Source organism: Trifolium pratense, linkage group LG7 (assembly GCF_020283565.1).
Source record: "Trifolium pratense cultivar HEN17-A07 linkage group LG7, ARS_RC_1.1, whole genome shotgun sequence".
Lineage (NCBI taxonomy): Eukaryota > Viridiplantae > Streptophyta > Magnoliopsida > Fabales > Fabaceae > Trifolium > Trifolium pratense.
Genome location: NC_060065.1, coordinates 21,651,923 through 21,664,405, shown reverse-complemented (window position 1 = coordinate 21,664,405; position 12,483 = coordinate 21,651,923). Strand labels below are relative to the sequence as shown.

At 36.1% G+C, this 12,483-nt stretch overlaps 1 protein-coding gene across 1 annotated transcript; it reads left to right on the top strand.

The window, feature by feature from the left end:
- Positions 1 to 775: 775 nt before the first annotated feature.
- Positions 776 to 2,971, top strand: LOC123896051. The gene is made up of 2 exons (XM_045946497.1): positions 776 to 2,149; positions 2,216 to 2,971. Exons 1-2 carry the CDS (start codon positions 776 to 778, stop codon positions 2,969 to 2,971), a joined length of 2,130 nt encoding a protein of 709 aa, XP_045802453.1.
- The last annotated feature ends 9,512 nt before the right edge of the window (positions 2,972 to 12,483 follow it).

Genomic DNA, 12,483 nt, shown 5'->3' with positions numbered 1-12,483 from the left:
GTCAATGGAACTTTTGATTATGGGATAATGTATTCCCACACCAACAATGCTAGGTTGATGGGATATTGTGATGCAGACTGGGCTGGGTGTGCTGATGACAGAAAAAGCACCTCTGGTGGATGTTTTTACCTAGGAGAGAATCTTATCTCATGGTTTAGCAAGAAACAAAACTGTGTTTCCCTATCCACTGCAGAGGCTGAGTACATTGCAGCTGGAAGTAGTTGCTCCCAACTTTTGTGGATGAAGCAGATGCTTAAGGAATACAATGTTGAACAGGATGCTCTAACATTGTACTGTGACAATTTAAGCGCCATAAATATTTCAAAAAATCCAATACAGCACAGTAGAACCAAGCATATTGACATTCGTCATCACTTCATCAGGGATTTAGTAGAGGAAAATATTGTGAAGTTGGAGCATGTTGCAACTGAAGAACAGGTAGCTGATATCTTTACCAAAGCTTTAGATGCTCATCAATTTGAAAGGCTTAGGGGCAAATTGGGAATTTGCCTACATGAGGAATTATAGCAGTTAAGGCATTATGTGCGCGCAACCGTTTTGTTCTCCAAATTTCAACTATTGGCGCACGTAAATCAAGGAAAGACAAAAAAATACTTTCCATAACTTCTCAATTACACGCTATCAACTCTCATATCATCATTATTCCTTTTCAAAACCTTCAACTTCCTCTAAACTACTTGCTGCGATCTGCAATCTCAAATCATCATCTCAAAACATCAAAAACATCAAAAACTTCAACAATTTTTCTGAGAAAATGTCTCAATCTTCCGGTTCCGCTCAGATCAAAAACAAAATTGCTGATACTGTGAAAACAAGATCAAAATCTAAGAAGGAAGGAACAACTGTTGTGGTCGATGCGACGCCCATATCAAGTATCCCTGCAACTAGTTCTAAGAAGAAGAAATCTGCAAAATCCACTAAGAAAGTAAGTGAATCGTCTCCTTCAATTTCTATTAAGTCTGATACTGTTAAGTCTAAGAAGAAGAAACCCCAATCTCCGGTAAAAAGGGGTTTGAGCATGAGTAAGAATTCTTCTGAAATTGCGAATGTGGAATTGCATGATGTTGCGTCCGGCAAAAATGCGAATGTTGAATCGTCTAATAAAGCTAATGAAGAAAGTGTTAAGTCTGTTTCTGAAAAGGTGAATCAAGAAACCCTTTCTGCAAAGGAAAACCCTTGTTCTGCTGAAACCCTAGGAAAAACCCAAAATGTTGCTGAGAATTTTTTTGTGAGCAATAATCCTAGTGTTCCTGAGAATATGACAGTTCCCACGAATGTCATAACTGATGTTGTTGAAAAACCTCAAGAAAAGGTTGTTGTAACCGATGCGCCAACCGATGTTGAGCCACCCTCTATACCAACTGATGCTGAGAAGGATGTTGAAGCATCCAAAGGAGGTTCTAGCCCACATACTAACACTGCCACTGGGTCGTTTGGCAGTGGATCTAATACTGAAGCTTCCACTGAAGAGGAAGTAAACAAAGAAAGTACTCCTGAACATGTGGCTGATTCTGAGCCAGAGAATGAAGCTGGTGAGGATTCTGAGAAAACCACCAATGAAGAACAGAACATAGTGGATGTTGATGAAGTTCCCTCTGAAGAAGATCTGCAACCTCCACCTACTCAGAAAGGAATTGGAAGAAGACTGAGAAGCAGGACCACTACACCTGCACCTGCTGTTACCACTACCCCTGTTGCCACCAAGAAAACAAAGGACACTACTTTGAAGCCTGTCAAGTATGGTCCTAAGAAAGGATGGAGCAAGTCTATACCTCCTCCTGAGAAGAAAAAGGGTGTGCTGAAAAGGAAGAGTGCACCATCAAGTGACTCTGATTTTGAAGCTGAAAAGGATGACTCAAGCATCAAGCCTCCTGCTAAGAAGGCTATGTCTGCTAAGAAGGCCATGCCTCAAGCTGTTGCTCCTGACACTGAAGATTTCCCTTGTGACAATGTTTCATTTCATCTTCCATCTTATGCTCAACGATGGGGAATAATATGCAGAAGAAGATTGGCTTTGGAGAGGGAACTAGGCAAGGATATTCTAGAGTGTGAAGAGATTGTGAACTTGATCAATGATGCTGGACTGATCAAAACCGTGTGGGGCTTAGGGTCTTGCTATGAGAAGCTGGTTAGGGAGTTTGTTGTCAATATTCCTATAGGTTGTGACAATCCTTTGGACAAAGAATTTTAGAAGGTATATGTTCGAGGAAAATGTGTGACATTCTCTCCAAGTGTGATCAACAACGTGCTGGGTAATGCTGATGATCCTCATCCTGACATAGAGGTATCTGATAATGTGGTCTGCAAAACTATCACAGCTGAAAAAGTGAAAACCTGGCCAAAGAAGGAGAAGGTACCTGCAGTCAAGCTGACTCAAAAGTATGCCATTTTGAATCGTATTGCATCTGTCAACTGGGTTCCTACTACACATGCATCTGATATTGCCACAAATCTGGGTAAGCTCATTTATATGATTGGTACTGGTACAAAATTTAATGCTGGTCAATATATCTTCAATCAAGTTGTGCAGCATGCTAAGACTTCTATCACCAAGCAACCCATTGCATTTCCAACTTTGATCTGTGACATCATCTTATCCCAACATCCTAATATAAGGCATGAGGGTGAGACTGCTAAGAAAAGGGCAACTCCTCTGGTCATTCATCAGAAGCTGTACAGTAAACAGCATGCTCCAGATATTGTTGGACCATCAAATGCTGCTGCTGATACTCCTATGACAAAGAAGGAGATGATTGCCATGCTGGAAGCAAACTGTAAGGAGCTAGATGAAAAGAAGTTGCAATTTGAAAGAATGATACATGCTCTCAGGGTTGAAGAGGCTGCAGCTCAAGCAACTGATGCAGGTGATGATGATGCTAGTGGTGAAGAAGAAGCTGACTCGGATGCTGAAGGAGAAGAAAGTGATTCCTCTCCAAGTGCTTCTGTGTAGTTCTGATGTGTCTCAATTTTTTTTTGGATTTTTGTTTTGCATGTCTGTGGGCTGAGCCCTGAATTGAGCACCTAATGTGCATGATTTGTAATATTTTGTCTGCACTTTCTGTCCTGCTACTATCTGCACTGCCTTTGGATATTTTTTCCCATTTTGTCTATTTTGTGGCTAAAAAGGGGGAGAAACTATTGGATGTCATAAGATTATGCATGTGTCATGATTTCAGGGGGAGTAAGAACTTGGTACTCGCATCTACTGTTGAGGGGGAGCAATATTCTGTTGAGGGGGAGCAATATTCTTCTGCTAAGCACACAATGTGCTACTGCATGTTGAAGCATCATCTGTTCCTGAGAATTAATTATTCTCAGCCTTGAGGGAATTTATTTTTCCCCAGTGTTTCTTTTATGAGAATCTTATACTCTCTATTGGCAAATTCCTGTGAGGCTACTTGTGCTTGTCCTTCCGCTGTTGCATGCCTCTGAAGTTCTAATCTGATACATAATAAATATGCTATTTTTATATGAGGGGTTATTAAAACAAGCATGTTAAACTGTTCTACTTTACTTCATGACTGTGTGTCTATGTTGAGTTGAAGAAAGGTAGCTTGTGTATCTCTCTAGAACGGTTGAAATAATCTTAGGATGTTTTAGCCAAAAATTGCCAAAGGGGGAGATTGTTGGTGTTGTATGGTTGGCCTCATTTTGCTAAAACATGTGATCCTGTCTGATGTGGAACTACACGCTTCCACCATCCAGTATAAGCAAGATGTTCGGTACAATGCTTCAACATTGGATACCACATCCAGTAGGCCGGGCCTAAATTCTAAATATGGAATCCATAATAAATATGCGTATGTGATAAGGAGCGGCTTCATGAATAATTAATAATGGATCTCGTGATCCAGTTTTGTTTACCAATCAGATCTTCCAGCTAAGGAAACAAAACATTTTAATTGAAGATTATTCCATGAAGGAACCTTTAATCATGCTGTGCTATTGAAGCCTAATTGAAGACCTATCCTGTGCTAGTGTAGGATATTTAAAGGATGTTGACACCATTGTTCAGATCACTGAAACCAGAGTTGAGTCTTACAACGCGTGAGTTTAGGTTTTAGTATTGTGTCTATTGTGTTCTAAGTCTTGTGTTGATTTCCCACTAGACTAGGAACTGTGTGTTTGTGCATTGTAATATCTCTGGAGCTTCTAAGCAAGGAGATAGTGTGTGTATACCATTCCAAAGCTTTTAAGCACGGAAGTGGTGTGAGTGTTTTATGAAGTGTGTCTTCACCTATTAAATCTAGAATTGTACGATCACAGTGGCTGTGGTCAAGGGGAGGTGAGCGGAGGTTCTCATACCTAGGTGTGTCTTAGGTAGAATATAGCACGGGTAGTGATTAGGTGAGAAGTCATAAACGGAAGTTTATTGAGGGCTTCAAACTAATACTATCATAGTGGATTCACTCCTGGATTGGTATCCCCCAGAGTAGGCTTATGCTGAACTGGGTTAACAAATTACTGTGTTAATTTACTTTCAGTTTGTTTAGTTTATTATTCCTTATGTATGCGCGGTTGGATGTTGGATCATTGATTCACGCATTAAAAGTGTATTATAGTGGTGAAGCGTTGAGTACAACATCTTAACACTAGTGTGCCAGAATTTCAAAACTGAATAATAATTAATATAAACTTGACCTAACCTGAGGAATTAGTTACTTTTAAGCATAATTACACCAAAGGAGTATAAAATTATACCGACAAAATAACCTCGTTGAAGCGCTAGAGTAAGGACTCCCTATGGTGAGGAGTTGCCTTCCCTTGAGACCTCCTTGCTCTCTTCTTGAAGTGATTTCCCTTCATTGAGAGTTGCGTTGTTGTGGAATGAGAGGAATGAATAATTAAGGAGGAGGAGAGCTCTATTTATAGCATTTCTGTGGATTTAGGCTTTTTCCATTGTGCCACGATGCATCCATCGTGGTACGATATCTCACAAATATCCATTGTGTAACGATGCTCCCATCGTGGCACGATGGGATCAGATTTCTTTCCAAAATTGCGTAGATTTTTTTCAAATAAATAATTCCTCATTGTGGCATAATGTAATTGCACTTTTTCTTCCTTTTTGCTCCTTTTGGTGCAATTTCTTCAATTCTTTGCTTCTTGGTCAAGTAACTTCTATCCTTAGGTATTTGGCATGCATTTGGTCTTGAAACTTACTAAAAACTACTAATAACTAACCTAAAAAGTATATAAAAATATCATAGAAATTTCTGTCATCATGGAGGTTCTGGTTAAGGAAAGACTTGGTATTTATGCGTGTCTGTTGTACCCCACCTCTCTTTCTTGAGAATCTAACCGATGCACAGTTTACCGTCTGCGTGCAACTATTATCTCTTATTCATGCGCTGTGAAGTTTGACATAAGGGATGTGCTGATACAACCAGGATTATACACAAGGCGTGCTGGAAGTGTGGAAAGTCTGGGCATGTAAAGAGAAGTTATCCAGGTGGAGCAGTATATGAAAAAGACTCTGACGCAAATGCTAGCAATGTCGCCCTTGTTTTGGGAGATGATATTGATCTTATCTAGAAGATAAAGTGTGTCCTTATGATATTTTCGCTATACCATGAAAGAGGACACATTATTGCTAGCGGATTCAGAACAACACATGAACATTGGTTGACATTAGTTCTATGTGTGTGGTGAGATGTGTTTATGGTTGAAGAACTTCCTGAAAGCCAACATATTGAGAGTTGCATCATAATCTTTCAGCAAAGTTTCGACGTGAAGAAATTCTTGGAATGATTCAGATCAAGTGAAGTGTACTCTTTATGGCAGAGTATGATTGGCAGCATAGACAATGAAAGCAGAAGATGAAACTCTGACAATCAAGGTGCAAATTGTTGGGATTGATTTTCATGTCCCACATTGCCCAAACTCTTAAATAAAGAAGGAGGTTAAAAATCGATATTGGAGAAGTCCCACAACCAATAAATTATAAGTAACGTGAAAAATAGTAGGATAATATTGACTATACAGAAAGCGCATGAATCACCTCTTGTTTGCAGGATTTTCCTTTCAAAATTACTGCTTGTTCTATTAGTGTGGTGAAGCAAGATGGAGATCAAGGCTATATATTGGATCTAGACTTTTAACTTTTAGATGCATTAGTCAGAAACACTTTAAGTTTATATTTGACTTTTTTTTTTTGTTTTTCTCTCGCACTCTATTAGAGTGTTGTGAGATGTAGTAAAATATTTGCTTTGGAGAGTTTGAGTTTATTGGGGGGCATGAGATGGTCGACGTTTGTTTATGTATTGTAACAATTTTCTCATAGTGTTATTCTGTGGTTGTCATTTGATAACAATCGTGATTTTTTTTCTTCTCAATTTTAAAGTTTCCACATTATATTCTTATGTTGTGATTGTGGTTATTTTTTTGTTTCAACTCTGTTATTTGCTAACAAGAAGATCTAGCTAATCACATGGAGTAAGAACGCCATGATCACAAATAACTTGTAACACAAGCTATCTAAGATCATGAGCTCTTAAAGCTGTTATAATAGCTTGTAATTAACTACCTTCTTTAATTCTAGGAGAGTTAGTTATGATCTAGTGGAGTTTGGAGTATCATAGATTCAAATGTAACTAGTATATGTGTAGATTCTCATTGTAATCGATCACTTTTTTGCAATAAGGAAAAGTGTTTTCTTTTACATTTCAATTTCTCACTATACATTGTTAATAAGTTAATGTACTACCAGATTTGATTATTTTTTGTTAAATTCTAAAATAAAACTAAAATTTAGAGACAAAGTAGTAACATGAATATTAAACATTATTTTATTCCTTAATCTTAGTATCAAAGCTATTATTCAAAGAAAAAAAGCTATTGTAATATGTGCCAATGAAACAGAGCTGTCTCTACTGTTTTGGAATATGAATGCAAAAGGAGAATTTAATAAATAAACATTCTTGCGTGTTGGTTTAGTGTCCATTGTCATGGCACGGTAGATTATGGGGCTACAGATTAAACTATAGATATATGCCCCAACCGTGTTACTATCAAATCAATCGATTAATATCGATGTTTATTGGTATATAAGCGATGTCATCAACAAAGACAAGAATAATATTGGGATTACAACGTATAGATATTGTGAATTCTAACTAATTTAACATGTGGAATGAGCATTATTTTAATTTCTAATGCATTGAGTTCACATACTGTATTTTCATAAATTTTTACAAAATTTATTATTTAAGATGCTAATAGAGTATTTCGAGAGCACTTGTTAGCAAGACCCTTAACTTTAAATATACTTTTGTTCCCTCTATTTTAAGTGATGGAGAAGACTATAAAAAATTCTCGACTTTTCTAACGGAGCGACTAAAAGTTTTTTTTTGACGAAAGGGTGTGCTTATAGCATATCATTAATTAAAATGTCTTCAATACAACTCGGAGCATGAACCAAGATCTGGAAACTAGCTGCTAATGTGGCCGCCTTAGCTAGACAATGGGCAACCTCATTTGCTTGTCTCAGCACAAAACTCTACACTAAAACAAGATTACAATGATCCATAATAACACCAAATTCAGAGTAATCTTTAACTGAAGAATGGAAGCTATCAACCACTCTCTTGGAGTCCAATTCAAAATCAACAGGACCTAACTGGAGCTCATGTACCCAATTTAACGCTGACAGAAGACCGAGTGCTTCACCAATGTGTACCTCGCATTTTGGTGTGAACCATTCCGTTTTAGCTAAAACGAAAGCACCATGTTCATCTCTGATACAAATCCCAATGCCAACTCTGTTAGAGCTAGGCGGGAAGGAAGCATCTATGTTGCATTTCACTCGTCCGGTCGTCGGTTTACGCCAAGTTCTTACCACGAAGTCCTGAACAGTCGGGCCTGGCTTGGAGGCGACAATACGAACTGCTTTCCAATCCTGCAACATATTAACAGCACGAGAAAAAACAAAATGTTGAGCATCAATTACATTATTCCAAATCTGATTATTACGTTGCTTCCAAATGCTCCACAAAACACAAGCAAATACTGCTGAATCATCTTTCGACAACTGCTGCAGAATTTGAAAAATAATGGCCGAAGTGTCGTTATTATTAGATAAAGCATTTGAGACAACTTGAGAAAACCCATCCATATTCCACACATTTTTGCTGCTTGGACATTTAAATAAAAGATGTTCACTATCCTCATTATCACCATTACACAAGGCACAGATCTGCGTACAATCGACTCCTTTATCTCGCAGTCGAACATGAGTAAGAATACACTTTCGACAAACGCGCCAAACCAGATTTTTAACTTTTGGCGGTGCTTCAATGTTCCACACCAAATTCCAATTACCATTAACACGCAAATGAGAGGTATCAAGGAGCTCACGTACACAAGTTCTATCAGCACTTCTAACAGAATATTCGCCTTTGCTTTCACCACGCCAAAGCCGTCAATCATCTGAAACTGATGGGTAGAGAGGGGTAGCAAGAATTCTAGCTACCGAATTTTGATCAAACATAGATGATATACGGCGTACATTCCAATCCTTAGAGTCATTCTCCATAAGGTCAGAGACCGTAAAACCAGAATACATTAGATTGTTATGGTTAATTGGTTCAAGAGGGAGAGCATCTGCAAGCCAATTTTCATTCCAAAGTGGAATATTATTACCATAACCAATCCTCCATCTACAACCTGCTCTAATTAAGAATTTGGAGTTGCAAATACTTCCCCAAACAAAACTAGGATTGTGACAAAGACTAGAATCAAGAAAGCTACAATTTGGAAAATATTTAGCTTTGTATAACTTAGCAATTAATACCTCTGTTCTGAGCTCCAGAATGACCCCACCAGAAGAAATTCATCAATTTTTCAATCTCATAGTGAAGAAGGCAGGATAAATATACTCATGAAATAATTTGGTATAGCCTGAAGAACCGATTTAATGAGCACTTCACGTCCCGCTTTCGATAAACATTTACTACTCCACGAATTAATCTTCTTCCCCACCCTGTCTTTTATAAAATTGAAGATTGCTTTTTTGCTTCTCCCAATCAAGGAAGGAAGCCCCAGATATTTCCCTGTACCAAGAACAGTTTGAACACCAAGGATATTAGAAATATTGTTCTGAACTGCTGAATCTACATCGCAGCTACAAAAAATCTCAGAATTTTGAAAATTAATGGCCCCGCCCAGAAGCCTGTTCATAAGTAATGAGAATATTCTTCATAGTATCTGCTTCATTAGTATTGGCTCGGAGCGACTAAAAGTTTATTTTAGAAATAGGGGGACTAAAATTATAATTTTTTTGAAATAGTAGACCAAAAATGCATTTAAGACAAATAATTAAGAGCATCTTTGATGAGAGTATCTAAGTGGTTTCATATAAACCCACATGTGTTGGCCTGATGGTTAAGACTTGAGACCTTAGAGTGCGTTCCTTTCAAGGTCTTGAAGCCTCCATGTGTCGCTTTTTGTGTTGAGTCAATCCACACAAAGCAAAATTCTGACTTTAAATGAGTCATCGCTAGTGGATTTTGGTATTGGTGTTCCTCATATTAATCCATTTTTGAACTGGATACCTAGTCTTAAAAAAGGGTTTCATAGAATAATAAACTATCATATTTTTTATTATTTATGCACCAAACACATAATAAGATAAATGTCTTTCATGTTACTAGCATATTATACTCTTATCCGATTCCTTCTCATATCTTATTTATATTTTATCATGTGTTTCAAACATACCCTAAAGATTTATAATAAGAAAACAACTATTACTCTTTGATCGCACAATAAGTGGCCTATTTGTAAAAAAAATTCCAAAATGAATGACAGAGAGGTCAAGAGATGAAACGACCAAGAGATAAAAGAAGGTCTCTTTTATATTGTATATATTTAATAGATGAGATATTTTGTATTCTAAACTCATTAAATACTTGAATGACTTAGTTAATTTTAATTATATTATCATGGAGGAAAAGTACATATCACATTGTAAATTCAATTTTTTTTTCTTTTCACCACCAACATATTTGGTCAATTTGACTGCCTAATTTAGTTTGTAAGTCAATTCTAGTATCAAGTGGTTCTAGTCCCCTCTCGATTGTAATTGTAGGGATCAAACCACAATCATTCATATTAAATTCAACGTCAATCACCAATAAACCAGCTAACGGTTGATTAAATTCAAACTTCAATTAGCGATATCAAAGTGTACCTATGGGTATGAGTGGATTTAAGATAAAGACTTCCCATAAAAGCATAAATGCTACACAAAAAAGATGATGTTGTAAGCCACCACATTTTAGAGAAATGGAGTATATAGTCCCAAGGGGTATAGTTAGTGGTAGGGTTGATCTCCACAAAAAACGGGTAGGATATTGATTGTCAATAAATGCTTTTATTTTCTAGCCCACTGTTTAAATTCAACCATTGATAGCATTCTTCACTGTCACTAAGGGAATTGGTAACCCACATGGGTATCAACTGACATTGAACAGTGTTAACTTTGAGAAAATTATTCTTCCACAATACAGTACCCAGCAAGACTGTATTTATTCCTAATGCAATTCTTCACTATTTTATTGCCAAAAGGTTAATTATTTTCTACAATTTGGCTATTATTCACTTACACGGAAGAATGTATTGTAGCCTATTGGGAAGACACAATTTATTAGCAACCCTAAGTCTTGACAAAGGACCAACCATGTAATAATAGATATTTTTATTTTTATTTTCCCCTCACCTTTAACAAGCAGAATGTTAAGTTGTGCCCTTAAAGACACATGTTAAGAAGATAAATGTAAAAAAAATTTATTAAACTTGTGGTGTATTCAATTATCTGAACATTAAATTCTTTGTATCATTGAATGCTATATTTCTATTTTTAGGTAACTTAATATGTGCCCTTAGGGCAGTAAGTTAACATACCCTATTGTTAGGGTTAACTTATTTTTTTATGATTGACTTTCTATTTTAGATTGGTGTTGCAATTGTGGGATGCATACCTCTTATATCCTTATTATATAAAAAAATATTTGCTTACCGCTAAAGATATAATTACAATTTAGGTATTATTTGGCGGCTCTCTAGAATTATTGTAGTATAGTTGCAAAGACAATGCATACCACTATTTAAAATTATGGATCGATAATAGAATATATCTTTTTTAAAACATTTTTATTGATTTGTAGTATAAGACATGTGCCCCAATCTAGAAACCTAGATATACAAGCAAGAATCTAAAGTTGGATAGTTAAACTGTTTTAGGTAAAAGTTGAAGGAGCTAGAGAAGTGTTGTCACAAGTGTGAAGTTAATTAAATATCATATTATGTAGAAAAGTAGATGTTAAATTATTTATAAGTGAGATGACCGTTCATGTGCTATATATGTATGTATGATGAGTTTTACTGTGTACCACCTTTATAATTCATTGTTAATCAGTACTTAAAAGTCATAAGAAATTCTAACAGCAGTTAGCGATACTCTTTATTAGAAAAAACACATGACCCTCCACATCTTTAAGAGTACTAAGCCAGTGACAAAATTAATATCGTTCATTTACATATTTATTTTCCGTTGTTTTGATGAAGTTGATATCAACTAAATCATTATCTCAATCATGAAGGAGCACTATTAACTTATGGTTTCAAAAGATAACATATGTTCTTAGAGTTTTGAACATTTTCAAGTATTGGTCTACAACGTAGTTGGATATTGATCCTATAATTTAAATTTAAGCATCAAAATTTTAAATTAAACAAATATAAAAAAACACCTTAAAATACCAACCACATGATCAAGATCACATGCTTTTGATCTGATCTACACCTGATTGCATGCAATAGTGACCGCATCTAATATAATTCGAGTGTACTCCCTCCGTCCCGAAATATAAGAGAAAATGGGTCAACGAAAGTTGATGTATTTAGTCCAAATTTTTAATCAAATACATCAACTTTTGCTGACCCATTTTCCCTTATATTTTCGGGACAGAGGGAGTATATATATATATATATATATATATATAGGTTTAAGTGCAATATATGCTCTTTGATTGCATTGCATTTGATTAAACCTGAGCCAGTCAAATTTAAAATTCAATTTTATATTTAAAAAATTAACCAAAATCTAAACTTAAAATATTAACCGTTCGATCTTAATAATAGACAATCCGTATACATTGACTGCTTATAGTTTGACCGCACTTAATCCATTTCCATATTTTGTACATACCACGTGAATTGAATGGTGGTGCAAGATAAATATAGCACTGAAAAAGAGAGAAAAAGGGAGAGATGTGGTGAAGATTAAATTTGTGTGAAAGGTCATTTCAAATATACAGTATATATCAATGAGAAGGAAGAGAACATGGAGTTAGAAGGATATATACACATACACACTGTAGTATTCCTCTGCATATATATCATCTAGCTCAAACAACAAAACTTGGGCTCCACACTCTTACAATTTTAACCTTTTGCCCATCC